The sequence below is a fragment of the Balaenoptera physalus genome (assembly GCF_965194825.1).
Source record: "Balaenoptera physalus genome assembly, chromosome: 16".
Taxonomy (NCBI): domain Eukaryota; kingdom Metazoa; phylum Chordata; class Mammalia; order Artiodactyla; family Balaenopteridae; genus Balaenoptera; species Balaenoptera physalus.
The window spans coordinates 73,220,932-73,237,406 of NC_138898.1; the positions used below are offsets into that span (position 1 = coordinate 73,220,932).

A 16,475-nucleotide genomic window follows, 5' to 3' on the forward strand; every position below is an offset into this window, starting at 1 on the left:
GGGCATTCAGATGAATTTGATGCAGGTGGTCCTTGTACTGCACTTTGAGAAAACTTGTCTGCCCTTTTAGATGAGAACGTTTTCTTAGTCCCTGGACTGCCCCCTCCTCTGGAGGCTGGGTGTTAAGAGCCCACCCCCCTCCTCCCCAGGGAGCAGTGCCTTGCTGCATCCTGTCCTCAGGGCAGGGAAGAGAGAAGACATGAAGCCACAGCAGGGGCAGTGACTAACTAAGGAGTTGGGGATCTGGGGAATGCCCGGGAGTCTAGAGGCCACGGAGGTATGGCTCTGGGACCAGTGGAGGTGGGGAGGGGGGCACTGTACCCTGTCACAGCAGTGAGTCCCAGTGAAGAGTGGCACCAGGAGTGCAGAGCCTTGGGCAAGAGAGAAAGGACCAGAGTCCCAGCCTGGGACAAGCTACCTGGACAGTCTTCACGGCGGTGCATCTAATTGGCAGTTGCCACGCTCTGTTTCCAGATCGATGGCTCGACTCTGCGTACTCTGTGCATGCAGCATGGCCCACTGATAACATTCCACCTGAACCTCCCACATGGAAATGCTTTGGTCCGTTACAGTTCAAAAGAAGAGGTAGTGAAGGCACAAAAGTCTCTGCACATGTAAGTTGGCCATTCTGCGCATGGCACCTGGAAAATGCCCTTGGGATTGCAAGTTTGGAATTCTCTCGTTAGGGCTCCCTTGTGTGTATGAAAACGCAGCTGGTGACTCTGTGTGCCACCTCTGGGCCAGCACTCGGGGTCCCGCGGTGAGCGCTTCCTAAAAGCTGCAGCCTCGCTGTGTCTTGGGCTCCGAGGGCAGTGCTCAGAAGGGCGTGTGTCACACCAGATCCAAATGGCCCTAGAAAATCCCTTAAATTGCCTGGTAGGAGACAAGAAGACATGACATGATCTTGATGCCACAGCAGCACCGGGTGGCACGGCTGGGCCCGGAGAGCCCGGGGCGCTGTGCCCCCGCCGTGTGCAGCCTCCGGGGCACACGCTGGCTGGAAGGGAGGGCACGCTGGGTCCTTGTGTGCGCCGCCCTCTCCCTCTCGCCCTCCATTGCTTTTGTAGCAGAGACAGTGTCACCCTGACTTTGACTCAGACCCCTCAGCTAGCCCGCTTGTGTCTCTCTCCTCCAGGTGTGTACTGGGGAACACTACTATTCTTGCTGAGTTTGCCAGTGAAGAGGAGATCAGTCGTTTCTTTGCACAAAGTCAGTCTCTGACCCCTTCTCCCAGCTGGCAGTCTCTCGGGTCCAGCCAGAGCCGGCTGGGCTCCCTCGACTGTTCCCACTCATTCTCCAGCCGGACCGATCTCAATCACTGGAATGGTGCTGGGCTGTCGGGAACTAACTGTGGAGACCTTCATGGCACTTCCCTCTGGGGGACCCCACATTATTCCACAAGCTTGTGGGGTCCTCCAAGCAGCAGCGACCCCCGGGGAATTAGCAGCCCATCCCCCATTAACGCTTTTCTTTCTGTTGACCACCTGGGTGGGGGTGGAGAGTCCATGTAACAGTGTAGACTCGACTCAGAACTGCGACCTCAAGACGCGAAAGAAAGGAGCACTAAGTTGGGCTCGCCGCCTGCAGCCAGGGCCACCTGTGGGAACAGCTATTCTCTGCACATTTTCCACTTTGTTTTCCCTGAAACATATCAGTTTGAATACTTGAATCATGCAGGCCAATATTATAATGTGAAAAGGTATCTATCTATTTACACTCCCAAATAGCGCCATACATGCTACACCGTATAGAATGAGCTCACTTGTGTATATTCATCATGTTTAGCCTTTGGGTTCTTTTTTTTTCCCCTTTCTACCCCGCCCCCCCCCCCCCCCCCCGCCCCATTCATTCTTTTTCTCTTCTTTTCTTTTTTTCTTTTTGCAAAACCATTTTTTGGGCTGATAATGTATGAGCTTTTAACTTTGCACTGAATGATGTTCTCTCCGTCTAATCGGCAATATGGGGGGGCAGCTGTTCCAGTGTAAATGTTTACTCAAGGATGTTCTTAAAAGGTGTGCGCTCTCTACTATGCCTTGATGTTTGCCTACCTTATTGTGGTATCGTGGAGTTTAAAAGATCAAGTTATGATACTGACTTAGGACTATAAATGAAAGTATTGCACCAGTTTTTTCATGTTATAAAACTAAAGAATTTCGCTCTGCAGTTTGAAAAACTGTGGCCACAGCTGTGACTTGCAGCCCACCTGCCACCCAGGACGGGCCCTGCACTTTGAATAGGCTTTCCATTTTGTTTTGAAGGTTCCCACGTTGAACCTTCTTGTTTACAGATTTTTTTGTTTGTTTTTTGAGAAAAAAATGTTTACTCTTCCATCATTTAAAAAAAAAATTAAAAGACAAAAAAAAAAATGGAGGATGATTTAAAAGATGCTTTCTATCTCTGGGAAAAAGGAGCAGCATTTGGCCATGTTCTTTTGTTTTTCTATTCCTGTCCTAAATCAAAGAGCATGGTTCTCAGGAAAACCAGTTCCCCAGTTTAAAAAAAAAAAAAACAACAAAAAAAAAAAACCTCCTTGTAGTTTCTTATAGGAAAAAACGAAAAACCCCAACTTTTAGCACTGATACTACATATTGCTCTGTTAAAGAATTTTCTCTGCCAAAAAGGAAAAAAAACAAAAAACAAAAAAACGCTTAAAGCTGGAGTTTGAGATTCTGCTTTCAGATGCTGTCTTTTTATTAGTGAGTGATGATGGTTTGCTAATTATCAGTAGGTAATGATTTTTTGTAATCCCATCAAGTGGCTCTATATGTTTCTGCTCTCTTGTGACTGTGTTAATGTTTAACTGTTGTACCTTAAAGCCGAAATCAGTAACTATGCATACTGTAACCAAGGTATTGGGCTTACAGGATTGTTCGTTGTATAAAGAAAATTTTAAATGTTGTTGCAAACTAACGAGTTACACCATTTTTAAAATTTCTTTCTCTCCTTTCCCCTTTTTTTGCCCACAAATGGTATTATAATGCTTGCTTAGTCAAAGAAGAGAGACTAAACAAGGGTAAAAATTTTAACAGTACAGAATTTGCCATCATTTCATTGCCTTGATTCTAACTGTTTGTGTCCTAAGATGCAAAAGAAGTCAGTGGCTTTTAACTGTTTACAAATAGAATGTGATTGTAAAATGTACAGTTTGGTTGTGTTTGAATTATGAAATTTCTTCAGATATAATAAACCATGACTTTTTGGCTGCTCAACATTAATTGTCTCTTTTTTGTGAATTTATTTGTACGCTCTTTTTTATAATGAAAGTTTCAAAGTTGCTATGTATGAGGGTTCTCATAGAGCAACCGGTAAAAATCTAAGCAAATATTTGAATATTTTATCCGAACTTAGACACAATTTCACCCTGAAATAATGTGAGGACGATGGGAAACTGTCGCTTGCTCCTTCCTGCCCTCTTTGAGCGTCTTTGGGATCTTGTTGCTCAAAACTCTTCTGTGACTTCATCTTCCCCACCATCTGTGCCCATCTCAAGCCTCAGCAAGAGACCATTTGGAACATGAAGCTTAATGACTTGACAGTGTTCTAGTGTTAAACTCTCATACCTCTGTTACACAATGAGAAATGCCACAGCCTGGACTGGCCTTTTTCCTCCCCCTTCACGGCCCTCCTCGCTCCTCACTGCAGGAGCTCCGGGGCAGAACCTGTGTACGTATTTCAGTGTATGACTTCAAATCATGCTCCAACTTGCCAGGTGTAAGCTAATGTTGTTGGACACCTTAATATAAGCAAATGTTGTTCAATGCATTCAATGTATATTGACTTCCATACTGGTTTTTCCAAAAACCAAAGGTAGCTTTGAAAAACCACGTCTGGAAATGTTTGGAACGTTAAGCTGATTGACCTTTTGGGGCTTTGAGTAGTATATAATTGACTTCATAACTGCGTTAATTGTATTGTTAAAGTGTTTGGGAGTTTTTTGCGCTTGTTATGTGAAAATAAAGTGTTTGATTTAAAAAATTAGAAGTGGTTTGGTGTTTGCCTAGTCCTTACATACAACAGTTCTGGTCCCTGAGCGACTGTGTTCCTCCTAAATCTTTCTTAATCTCTCCCAACTGCCCGTCCCTCAGTCCTTAGTCCAGGCCATTAGTTTGACCATGACATTCCCCTGGCTCTGTGACCTCAAGTCACTAACAGCCTGTACGAGTTGATCTAAACATTTTAACACGTCCAGTCACGCATCTCCAAATCCAGCTCGCAAGGGCCACACAGCTGCTGTGCCCCCGGACGTGTGTTAGCTCTGGACATCCTGAGCTGCTGTGCCCCTGGACGTGTGTTAGCTCTGGACATCCTGAGCTGCTGTGCCTTGCTGCTCTGGCTCCACTCTCCTTCCCCTGCAGGCCTGCCCAACCCTGCCTTCCCCTCAAAGACAGTAATCACTGGGTTCAGCTTACCCGGGGTGGCTTTTTTCCTCCATCATATTTAGGTACCTCCTCCCGTTGGTGCGTGCTTCAAAACCACGATCCCCTTTCTGGTCATTGCTGTTGATGAATGAGCTGCAGCCAGTGAATAATCTCTTGCTAGTCTTTGTAATCCACGTGGTCACACACACAGTAGTTGCTGAGTAGATATTGAAGGGATAACAGCTGCTGCCGGTTGACATTTGAGGACCAAAAATTGTGGTAGTGCCGTGCTGTCAAACTGGGGGGGTGGATGAACCAGGTGGAGGTGAAGTCCTTGACAGGTAGGGTCTAAATAGTGTTAAGATAACGGCTGAGGTGAAGGAGGAGGTAGCTGAATCGAGCCTGGAGCGACAACGAGGTTGCACTGAGCAAGCTGGCTTAATATTTGGCTGAGAGATAATTTGCATGCATTGGGACTTGACTGATTTTCCCTCTTCAAAACTTAGGAGATCTTTTCCAGTCGATCCTTTGATTTCAGATGTGAGCAGCAGGGTCCCTGGGCGAGAGCCAGAAACCACCCAGATGAAACTTGAGAGCCCCTTACAGAGACCAGGGCTTTGGCCCTGCCTCTGAGTAGGTGTTTGCAGCGTCCTGGGGGGAGGGGATAACAGTAACAGTATGTTAAAGGCTTCTCTACATACCTAGTGTTTGTACGTGTTTTCTCATTTTCAGAGCACCCCAGCCTGGCCCTAGGACAGGAAACACAAAGTCCTAGTACAGTGTGGCTCAAATTGTCCACCAACACACTCCCGAAGTTAAGGAGAGGATGGAAGATGTGGATCTCTCTGGGATCTGGGGGCAGAGTTTTGAACTCTTCACTTTAGGTTAAAGCTGCATATGAATGTTGCATTTGGCTCCATCATACCCATTTTCACCTAGAGATAATGTTTCAAATAGCCAGTTAAATTGCTGTTCTTCAAAAAGTCTCCGGTGCTTCAGAAAGATGGGCCATGATAAGGCCCACGAACCCTATTTGAATTGAAGAAGCAGGGCTGGAGAGCTCCAGCTCCGGATGACTTGAGTGGCAGAGATCACTCTGGTAAAGGGGCGTCAGAGTGATTTCCCAGTCCTGATGTTCACACAAGTTCATGTGCCCGACGCACAGTGAGGCCAAACAAACTGAAACGTCGGAGTTTGGAGCAGAGAAAGGTTTATTGCAAGGCCATGCAGGGAGACAAGGTGGCTCATGCCCTAAAAAGCCTCAAGCTCCAAGGGTTTCAGCAAAGCATTTTTAAAAGCCAGGTGAGGGACCGGGGGTTGCAGGGTACGTGATCAGCTCGTGCACAGTTCTCTGATCGGCTGATGATGGGGGAACAGGGTGGTGTCACAGGGGTTAACTTTATCAGTCCTTAGGCTCCAGGAGGCCTGGGGCTACGTGCTCATGGTCATCAAGTAGTTAACATCTTCCGTTTGGTGGGGGGGGGGCAGTTTCACATCTGCAGAACATCTCAGGAAATTTGCATCAAATACCATTATCTAGGTACTTCATAGAGGAGCTAAAGCAGAGTATCTGGGGGAAGGCCCTCATGGGGTCCTGCTAGGTTACACTGAGTCTCTGGGCCCTGTCTCAGCCCTCAGGGACCAGTACGCCCCTGTCCTGGCCAGCCATTGACTCACTAGGTAGGGAAGCACCCCAACCTGCTGGTACAGCAGGGCTGGGTTTTGGATAGTGAGGGAAGCTGTATCCACAGTCCAGCAACTTCCAGAAGAGGACAAACTTGGATCCCAAGATCTAAACAGTCTGCAAGCCTGAATCCAATTCATGGACCCCATTACCATGTTACCGTTGTAGCCAAAATCTGGCCTCTGTACCCGGTACTGAATTGAGTCTCAGAGACAGAGTTTTGGGTGAGGTAGAAAAGAATAGCTTTATTGCTTTGCCAGGCAAAAGGGGCCACAGCGGGCTAGTGCCCTCAAAACTGTGTGTCCTGACCTGGAGGGGTTAGTGAGGAGATTTATAGTAATGGTTCCAAGAGGGTGTGATCAGCTCGTGGACGTTCTTCTGACTGGTTGATGGTGAGGCAATTGGGAGTCAGCATCATCAACCTTCTGGATCCATCCAGTCTGGGGTCTGTGCCTGTGGACAGCGTACAGTTAACTTCTCCCACCTGGTGGGCGTTTCAGTGTCTGCAACACAGCTCAAAAACATTGTTATGTGTATCCCTTGAGGGGGCCCCAGGACCCTGCCCCAAGGCTGCACTCTTGTTTCTAGGCTGCTCCTCCCTTGTCTCCCCAACTCCCCCCTTCCCTGATTAGCAAGTGTTTAAACCTGCCCTTTGGAACTCAGGGAAGGGCATGGAGGCTGAATGAAGCCTTTTTCCTGCAAACAAGAAATGGGGGACCCAGAAAGGCTTTTGTGCCCAGGAGCCCCACAGGATCCTGCTCAGTTTCACCATATCACTGAACACCTGGGTTTTCGCTGATTTCATAGTTTTAAAAATCAACTCCTGGGGCTTCCCTGGTGGCGCAGTGGTTAAGAATCCGCCTGCCAATGCAGGGGGCATGGGTTCGATCCCTCGTTGGAGAATTAAGATCCCGCATGCCACGTGGCCAAAAAAAAAAAAAAAAGAGAGAGGGCGAGAGTAGGTAAAATAACCTTTATTGGTTAAGGGCATGGCTTTTGGAATTAGACCACTCTGGGTTGAAATTCTCATCAGACCACCTACTAGCTCAGTCCCTGACCCCCAACATCCAAAATCCATCTGCTTTTCCTCTGAAAGAGATCCTTAATCTGACCATCTCTCCATCCTCAGCCCCACGACCTCAGCCCGGACGTCTCCTGCTGGAGCCACTCCTCTCTTCTCCCAGCTTCTGCTCCTGCCCCACAATCCACCCTCCTCACAACAGCTAGGGCGAGCTTTGCTTTTTATCCTTTTAAAAACCAACATAAATTTTGGACTTCTCTAGTGGTGCAGTGGTTAAGAATCCATTTGCCAATGCAGGAGACACAGGTTCGATTCCTGGTCCGGGAAGATCCCACATGCTGCAGAGCAACTAAGCCCGTGCGCCACAACTACTGAGCCTGCGCTCTAGAGCCCGCGAGCCACAACTACTGAAGCCCATGCACCTAGAGCCCGTGCTCTGCAACAAGAGAAGCCACCGCAATGAGAAGCCTGCGCACTGCAACAAAGAGTAGCCCCCACTCGCCACAACTAGAGAAAGCCCGCGTGCAGCAACGAAGACCCAATGCAGGCAAAAATAAATAAAATTTTTAAAAAAAAATTAAAAACCAACATAATTTTCATACAGTGCTGGAGCCCAGTTCTAAAGTGTACCACTCAGTGGGTTTGGGCAAATGCATGCGCTCATGTAGCCCTCATCCCAGTCAAGATATAACCTGAGCCTATCACCCCAGAAAGTCCTCTTGTACCACTAAACTCTAGGGCCTCGGCTCAATTACATCACCACCATGTTTACGACCCTCTGATGGCTTTCCGTAGCACTTAGGAAAAAACCCAAACCCTTACCGCAGCCTGCAAGCTGGTGTACCCAAGGCTGTCACCCCCGTCCTCACCTGCTCTCCTCTCCTCAGTCCTCCCCAGACCTTCTTTCTCACTCCCGCCCCGGGGCATCCCCTCTTCCTCTGAATCAGTCGTGACCCAGGTGTTCAGCTGGCTGACTCCTGATCCCACCCCGAGCAGAGGTGCCTTTGCACGGAACCCTTTCCCAGACTCCTCTCGAATAGTCCCCTCCCACCCACAGCTGTTCTCTAGTCCAGGACAGTGGTTCTCAACTGGCGGCGATTTAGGGCCCCGCCCCGGGGGACGGTTGGCAATGTCTGGAGACATTTTTGCTGTTACAACTAGGGGGAGGGGAGACTGCTCCTGGCATCCAGTGGGTAGAGACGGGCATCCAGTGGGTAGGGATGCTACTAGATGTCCTTGAACGCACAGGACAGACCCCACAGCAAAGGATGATCCAGCTCCAAGTGCCAACAGCGCGGAGGATGAGAAGCCAGGTGTAGCACGTGACCTCTTTTATTTCCTTCACAGCATCTCTTGCCATCTCCAAGGAGCCCAAGTGCGTTACCAGAACAAACGCACTGTCATCCTGCCATCAGGCTGCGGAGTGAAGATCAGATCCGGTCACTCCCCAGCCGCCAGTCCTTCAGTGGTTCCCACTGCACTTGGCAAAACCGCAAGCTCCTTCCCATGGCCTTCAAGGCCCTGCAGGACCTGCCCTGTTGGCCTCGGCCTCCCCTGTTGCCCTTTCCACCCGCTCACCAGCCTTCCACTGGCTTCCCTCCAGTCCCTCAGTACGTCCAGCCCTCTCTCCCCACCAGCCTTTGGCTCCCTGCTGGCAATGGCTGGATGCTCTGCCCCACACCCCCACCCCCACCCCGCCCCTGTCAGCTCCTCATGCACCTCACATGGGGGCTGGGGACATCCTTCTCATCCTCCAGTCACAGCTGGGGGGAGCAGGCCCTCCCTGCAAGACCTACTGAGAACAACTGAATCCATCCGTATTCAGGGATGGGTCCACTGGACCACTGGACCCTTTGGGGGATGGGGATGCAGTTTTCCTGGAGAGGCAGGACTGGGATGATGGAGAGGCAAGGGAGGTACGTGGGGTGTGACATGGAAGGAGGCACTCACTCCCAAGGGCACTTGCACACCCCTGGCAGTGAGGGTCTCCACCCTGGGGAGGGGGGACAGGCTAAAGAAGGGTGTCTCCATCCTGGGAGTGAGGGAACAGGCTAAGGAAAGAGGGTGCCACCCTGGTGGGGGGAAGGGGTAGGGTAAGGGAGAGGCTCTCCAAGAAAATGACCATTAAAAGGGGGGGGGACTTGTTCTGAAGTGACCTGGCCCGCAGCCATCTGTCCCTGCCCCTGGATGTTATTATTCTGGATGTTTCTGTGAGAGTGTCTTTGGATGATATTAACACTTAAAAATTTTTTATTTTATTTATTCTTTAAATATGTATTTATTTATTTAATTTATTTGGCTGCATTGGGTCTTAGTTGTGGCACTCGGATCTTCACTGCGGCATGCAGGAGCTTTTGTTGCGGCACATGGGCTCTAGAGCACGCAGGCTTGGTTGCTCCAAGGCATGTGGTATCTTAGTTCCCTGACCAGGGATCAAACCCATGTCCCCTGCATTGGAAGGCAGATTCTTAACTACTGGACCACCAGGGAAGTCCCAAGATTAACATTTAAATTCGTAGACTTTGATTAAAGCAGATTGTCCTTCATAGTGCAGGTGGGCCTCATCCGATCAGTTGAAGGCTTGAATTGAGCAAAAGGCTGATCCTCCCTGGAACAAGAAGGAATGAATTCTGACAGCAGATGGCCTTTGAACTTGAACTACACCGTTGACTCTTCCTGGGTCCCTGGCCTGCTGGACTACCCTGCAGATTTTAGATTTGCTGACCTCTGTAGTCACATAAGCCAATTCCTTAAATGTCCTATTGTTTCTATTTTTCTGGAGAACCCTAACACAGAATCTTAAATCCCAGAGTGAGACTGTCCTCATAACAGAAAGCATAATAACTGAGCTATTAGACGTAGAATAGTTAGCAGCAGCGATCAGACAAACTAAAGCTGGTTTAAGTGTATTCCTCCAGTAGGTTGCTACTTCTGGAAAAAATCAGTTGTATTTTTGTCTTTATTGATCTACTTTCACTCCAAGAGCATTTGCTTCTTTTTTTTTTCATAACAAGTTTGAGAGATAATTCACATGCCATAAAATCTAGTGGTTTCTAGTATATTCACAGTTGTGGGGTCATCACCATGGTCAGGTTTAGAACATTTTCATTATTCTCTACCATTAGCAGTCACTCCCCATCTCCTCTCCGTCTGCCAGCCCTAGGCAACCACTAACCTACTTTCTGCCCCTATAGATATGTCTATTCTGGGCATTTTATATAAACCATCTATATCATATGATATGTGACCTTCCATGTCTGGCTTAGTGCAAATTTCACTTAGCATAATGTTTTAAAGGCTCATCCATGTGTGGCATGTGTCAGAAAATGGAATAATATTCCATTGTATGGATAGACCACATTTTGTTTATCCATTCCTCAGCGGATGGACATTTGGGTTGTTTCTACTCTTTGGCTGTGATGAATAATGCTACTATGAACATTCATGCACAGTTTTTGCGTGAGAGCATTAGCTTCCTAAGAGACAGTGGTTGTCTGTTTTTCCCCCTCTCGATTCTCCAGTGCCTGGAAGAGTGTGTGGTTGGTGGCAGGCAGATAATAACGATGTGCTGAACGGTTGCACGGCTGGGTAGCCTTGCTGATGACATTGAATAGCCCTGAGTCTGCTTCCTTAGTTGTACAACAGAAATATAATACAATCTGAGTCCACTATCCCTTATCTACAATTTTTTGTTTGTTTGTTTGTTTGTTTTGTGGCTGCACTGCACAGTTTGTGGGATCTTAGTTCTCCGACCAGGGATCGAACCCGTGCCCCCTGCATTGGAAGGCAGATTCTCTACCACTGGACCACCAGGGGAGTCCTGGCTGTTTCTTAAATACCTAATTTTGCACTGACCACATAATCCAGCCATTCCCCGCCTAGGCGTGTACTCAAGAGAAAGGAAGAAATGTGTCTATTCAAAGACTTATGCTGTTGTTCACAGCACTTTATTTACAGTCTCCCCAAACTGGAAACAACTCAAATATCCGCCAACAGATGCACAGATAAACAAATTGTGGCTTCCTTTTGGCCGGAATCGCCATCTTCCAGTAATTCGCCAGAATGACCAACACAACGGGAAAGAGGAGGGGCACCCGCTACATGTTCTCTAGGCCTTTTAGAAAACATGGAGTTGTTCCTTTGGCCACATATATGAGAATGTACAAGAAAGTTGACATTGTAGATATCAAGGGAATGGGCACTGTTCAAAAGGAATGCCCCATAAATGTTACCATGGCAAAACTGGCAGAGTCTACCATGTTACCCAGAATGTTGTTGGCATCATTGTAAACAAACAAGTTAAGGGCAAGATTCTTGCCAAGAAAATTAATGTGCATATGGAGCATATTAAGCACTCTAAGAGCCGAGATAGCTTCCTGAAACGTGTGAAGGAAAATGATCAGAAAAAAAAGAAGCCAAGGAGAAAGGTACTTGGGTTCAACTGAAGTGCCAGCCTGCTCCACCCAGAGAAGCACACTTCGTGAGAACCAATGAAAAGGAGCCTGAACTGTTGGAGCCTGTTCCTTATTAATTCATGGCATGATGGTGTAAAGAAAATAAAAGACCTGGACTGTAAAAATGAACAAACAAAAAAAAAAACAAACAAGGACTTCGCTGGTGGTGAAGTGGTTAAGAATCCACCTGCCAATGCAGGGGACATGGGTACAAGCCCTGGTCTGGGAAGATCCCACATGCTGTGGAGCAACTAAGCCCGTGCACCACAACTACTGAGCCTGCGCTCTAGAGCCCACTAGCCACAACTACTGAGCCTGCATGCCACAATTGCTGAAGCCTGCGTGCCTAGAGCCCGTGGTCCGCAACAAGAGAAGCTACTGCAATGAGAAGCCCACACACTGCAACGAAGAGTAGCCCCCGCTCACCACAACTAGAGAAAGCCTGCGTGCAGCAACGAAGACCCAACACAGCCAAAAATAAAATATAAATAAATAAATTTATAAAAAACCAAATTGTGGTATATCCATACAACGGAACTGTCATGGAAAAGAATGTATATATATGTATAACAATCACTTAGCTGTACAGCAGAAATTAACACATTGTAAATCAACTATACTTCAATTAAAATTTTTTAATTAAAAAAATAAAAAAATCAATTGATCAATCAATCTATACGATGGAACTATAACTATAGATAAACCCAACAACATGGATGAATCTCAAAATAATGATGCGAAGTGTAAAAAGCCAAACAAAAAAGAGTGCATGCTACATAATGCCATTTATATAAAATTCTAGAACATGCAAACTAATCTATAGAGACAAAAAACAGATCATTGACTGTCTGGGGATGGGGTGGGTGCTAGGAAACTTCAGGGGATGTTGGATATTTTCTTGTGTCAATGGTTTCATAGGTGCATGCATATGTCAAAACTTAATGGTTGTCTTTGACATAAGCCATAGCAATATTTTTTTGGATCTGTCTCCTAAGGCAAAGGAAATAAAAACAAAAACAAACAAATGGGACCTAATTAAACTTAAAAGCTTTTGCATAGCAAAGGAAAGCATCGACAAAATGAAAAGACAACCTAGTGAATGGGAGAAAATATTTGCAAATAATATGATTGACAAAGGGTAAATATCCAAAATATATAAGCAGCTCATACAACTCAACATCAGAAAAAGAAACACCCTAATTAAAAAATGGGCATAAGTAATGAATAGACATTTTTCCAAAGAAGCCATACAGGGCTTCCCTGGTGGCGCAGTGGTTGAGAGTCTGCCTGCCAATGCAGGGGACACGGGTTCGAGCCCTGGTCTGGGAGGATCCCACATGCCGCGGAGCAACTAAACCTGTGAGCCACAAGTACTGAGCCTGCGCGTCTGGAGCCTGTGCTCCGCAACAAGAGAGGCCGCGATAGTGAGAGGCCCGCGCACCGCGATGAAGAGTGGCCCCCGCTCGCTGCAACTAGAGAAAGCCCTCGCACAGAAACGAAGACCCAACACAGCCAAAAATAAATAAATAAATTAATTAATTAATTAATTATTTAAAAAAAAAAAGAAGCCATACAGATGGCCAACAGGCACATGAAAAGATGATCAACATTGCCAATCGTGAGAGAAATGCAAATCAAAATCACAGTGAGACATAACCTCACATCTCTCAGAATGGCTATCATCAAAAAGTTATTTGTAAATAACAAATGTTGGCGAGGATGTGGAGAAAAGGGAACCCTTGTACACTGTTGGTGGGAACGTAAATTAGTGCAGCCACTGTGGAAAACAGTATGGAGGTTTCTCAAAAAACTAAAAACAGAACTACCACATGACCTAGCAATTCCACTCCTGGGTATATACCCAAAGAAAACAGAAACACTAATTCAAAAAGATACGTGCACCTCAATGTTCATAACAGCATTACTTATTTTGACAAAAATTCAATTAACAATCAAGTTAAGGAGAAAAAAAAAGAATTTTATCTGAGCCAAATTGAGGATTATAACCCAGGAAACAGACTCTTAGAAAGCTCTGAGAGCTAACTTGCCTGTTAGAAGCCAAAAGCACAGTCATACACATTTTCGAGACTAAGGACCATACATCAAAATGACATACTGATAATTTTACATAAAGTTCACCAAGGATACATAGTCCAAGTAAGCACGTACAAGGCGAGAAGCAGGTCACCATGACCCCCTGCAGAGTTGGGAAAGAACACTATTCTTTAAAGAATTTACATTGCTAGTGTCAGAAGAAAGAAAAAAATTGATTTTTATGGTTGAGCAGGCACTCCCATCTTTGAGGAGCTCTGGTTAATGTGTAATGCAGATGCACACTGCACATTAGCGAGGGAGGGAGGGAGGGAAGAGGCCCAAGCAAACACAGAGAATTTTTTGTTTAATTTTTCTTGTCTTGCCTTAAAATATAAATTTTATTTCATCCCTTATGCTAGCCAAGATATGGAAGCAACCTAAGTGTCCACCAACAGGTGAATGGATAAAGAAGATGTGGGATATATATATTGATACAGTAGCATACTACTCAGCCATAAGAAAGAATAAAATGTTGCCATTTGTAACAAATGGATGGATGAACTTGAGGGGTATTGTGCTTAGTGAAATAAGTCAGACAGGGAAAGACAAATACCACATGGTATCACTTACCTGTGGAGTATAAAAAATAAAACTAGTGAATATAACAAAAAAGAAGCAGACTCACAGATACAGAGAACAAACTAGTGGTTACCAGTGGGGAGACAGAATGGGCAAGGTAGAGGTAGGAGATTAAGAGGTGCAAACTGCTATGTATAAAATATATAAGCTACAAAGATATATTGTACGGCTCAGGGAATATAGCCAATATTTTATAATAATTGTAAATGGAATGTAACCTTTAAAATTGTGAATCACTGTGTTGTACACCTGAAAGATATAATATTTACATCAACTATACTTCAATTTAAAAAAAACTCATCCATTGGACTTTAAAAAAAAAAAAAATTTATGTATTTATTTATTTATTTTGGCTGCACCTGGTCTTAGTTGTGACACGCGGGCTCTTAGTTGCAGCATGCAAGATCTAGTTCCCGACCAGGGATCCACCCCAGGCCCCTTGCATAAGGAGTGCGGAGTCTTACTCACCGGACCACCAGGGAAGCATTGGACATTTTTTATATGTGTGGTTTGTTGTGCAACAATTATGTTTCCATCTAGCCATTTTTTCGGACTCTTTTTGTCAGTCTTGCACTGGCGTGTCAGTCCTCTTGCATACAGCCCTTTGCTTGCATGACCATTGCAGCGGTTCTTGTGGGGAGAAGCCTTGAAGGCACCCAGTGAGAGCATAATCCTCATTTGCTCTGGGTTTACTAACCCTTGGCGGGTTTGGGGTTGCAAGGTCTTTTAGCCCTGGACCCACTTGCTTGTAAATGGAGAAGACAGCCACCAGGGGGCGTACCGTGATTTCCCTTTTTCTAGAAGAAGGTATGAGAAGTAAGCTTTTCTGAGATTTTCCCACTAGAAACTTCTTAAATCTTAAAAAAACAAACAAAACAAAACAAAAATATCAAAAACAGCCAAACAAATACTCTCAAAAACTTTTGTAAAGGTCCATCTTCCATGGACCAGCAATCCCACGCCTAGGATCTGACCTAGAGAGATTCCAGTCTAGGAGAGGACGTTGACCGCAATCGTCACTGCAACCTTGCTTGTAATAGAAAACTGCAGACAGTGGAACCGCCCTTCATTAAGGATATCAGATCTGTCGTAAAACTTGAACGTGCTTGGACTCGCCTGGAGATATTGTTAAAAGGCAGAGTCAGAGTCCCAAGGTCTGGGGTGTGGCCAGGTGACGCTGATGCTGGTTGGAGGACCATATATTCAGGGTATTGGCTCACCCGCTGGACTAGAGACCCCCAAAGAGTAGTGGCTTCACTAACAAGACCATGTTGCTGTGGCTTCTCTGTCACTGAGCAATCTGGCTGTCAGAAGTCAGGGCTGGTACCCCAGGTTCCCTCCATCCTTGCAGTGTTTCTTTCATCTGCATGGCCCGAGATATCTCCTTCCCTTGGTCACATCCCAGCCAGCAAGAAGAGATACAGTGGTATGGAGAGTACATGCCCCTTCTCTTTAAGGGCAGGACCCCCATGTCGATGCCTCAATTATGCTCACCTGCCACGAGGCAGAACTTAATCACGCCGAGCTGGGGGGCTGTGACTTGGAGTCTTTATTTGGAATATCATGTCCCCATAGACAATGTGAGTGTTCTGTTATTAGTGAAAAAGTGGAAACTGGATTTTGGGTGACATCGGCAGTATTTGCTCCAAGAAAGGACTGGTTAAATAAACTACAGTTTATCCAGAAGCTGGAATATTCAGCCACTAAGACAATGAGATAGATAGGGATAAGCCACTACGGGAAGGCATCTCTGACATAGTTAAGTGAAAATAAGTACAGTTACAGAAAACCCTATTAGGATAATCTCATTTTTATTTGGGTGCAAATGAAGTTGATGGGCCACACGTGCATCTATGTCTACATTGCTTAGTTTTAGAAAGAGTCTGGAATGGTTCACAGGAGGATATGGCTCCTCAGGGGATTATGTGATAGAAAGGAGTTACAGAAAGATGACACAGGACCGTCTCCATTCTTGGGCACATCTACCCTCTCACGGAAGGGATTTGGGGCATTCAATTTCTGGGAGCGAAAGGATACAGCCACATGTCTGTGGGAGAACCCATCATAAACCATGCCCCAGCCAAGCACTTTTCACTCAATCCTCATAATGAACCAATGAGCAAAAGGGGTGGATGTGCATTGGTTTTGTCTGTCCAGCACAACTTCCCCCTTCTTCTAGAAATACGAACCTTGATTTTCTTTGGCAACAACTCAAGGACGGCAGGGAAAAAGAGCTTGCGTTCTGTGGCTCGGGTGATTGGTTCAAGAATAGGCATGTGACCCAA

The 16,475-nt window shown here is 46.1% G+C and overlaps 1 protein-coding gene, 1 long non-coding RNA gene and 1 pseudogene across 14 annotated transcripts in view; 2 read left to right on the plus strand and 1 right to left on the minus strand.

The window, feature by feature from the left end:
- Positions 1–3,215, plus strand: part of TNRC6A (trinucleotide repeat containing adaptor 6A) — a 96,555-nt gene extending 93,340 nt beyond the window's left edge. For all 12 annotated transcript variants that reach the window (XM_082430920.1, XM_082430927.1, XM_082430928.1 and 9 more), the window contains 2 exons: positions 475–614; positions 1,136–3,215. In XM_082430920.1, coding sequence (XP_082287046.1) covers positions 475–614; positions 1,136–1,511 — 516 coding nt within the window. In that variant the 3' untranslated portion in view covers positions 1,512–3,215. The remainder of the gene's footprint in view (positions 1–474; positions 615–1,135) is intronic.
- Positions 1–16,475, minus strand: part of LOC309645687 — a 702,435-nt gene that overhangs the window by 288,333 nt on the left and 397,627 nt on the right. The gene's annotated exons all lie outside the window — the stretch shown is intronic.
- Positions 8,804–11,654, plus strand: LOC309645667 (large ribosomal subunit protein eL21 pseudogene; annotated as a pseudogene). The gene has a single exon. The product of its transcript is annotated as a large ribosomal subunit protein eL21 pseudogene (transcript).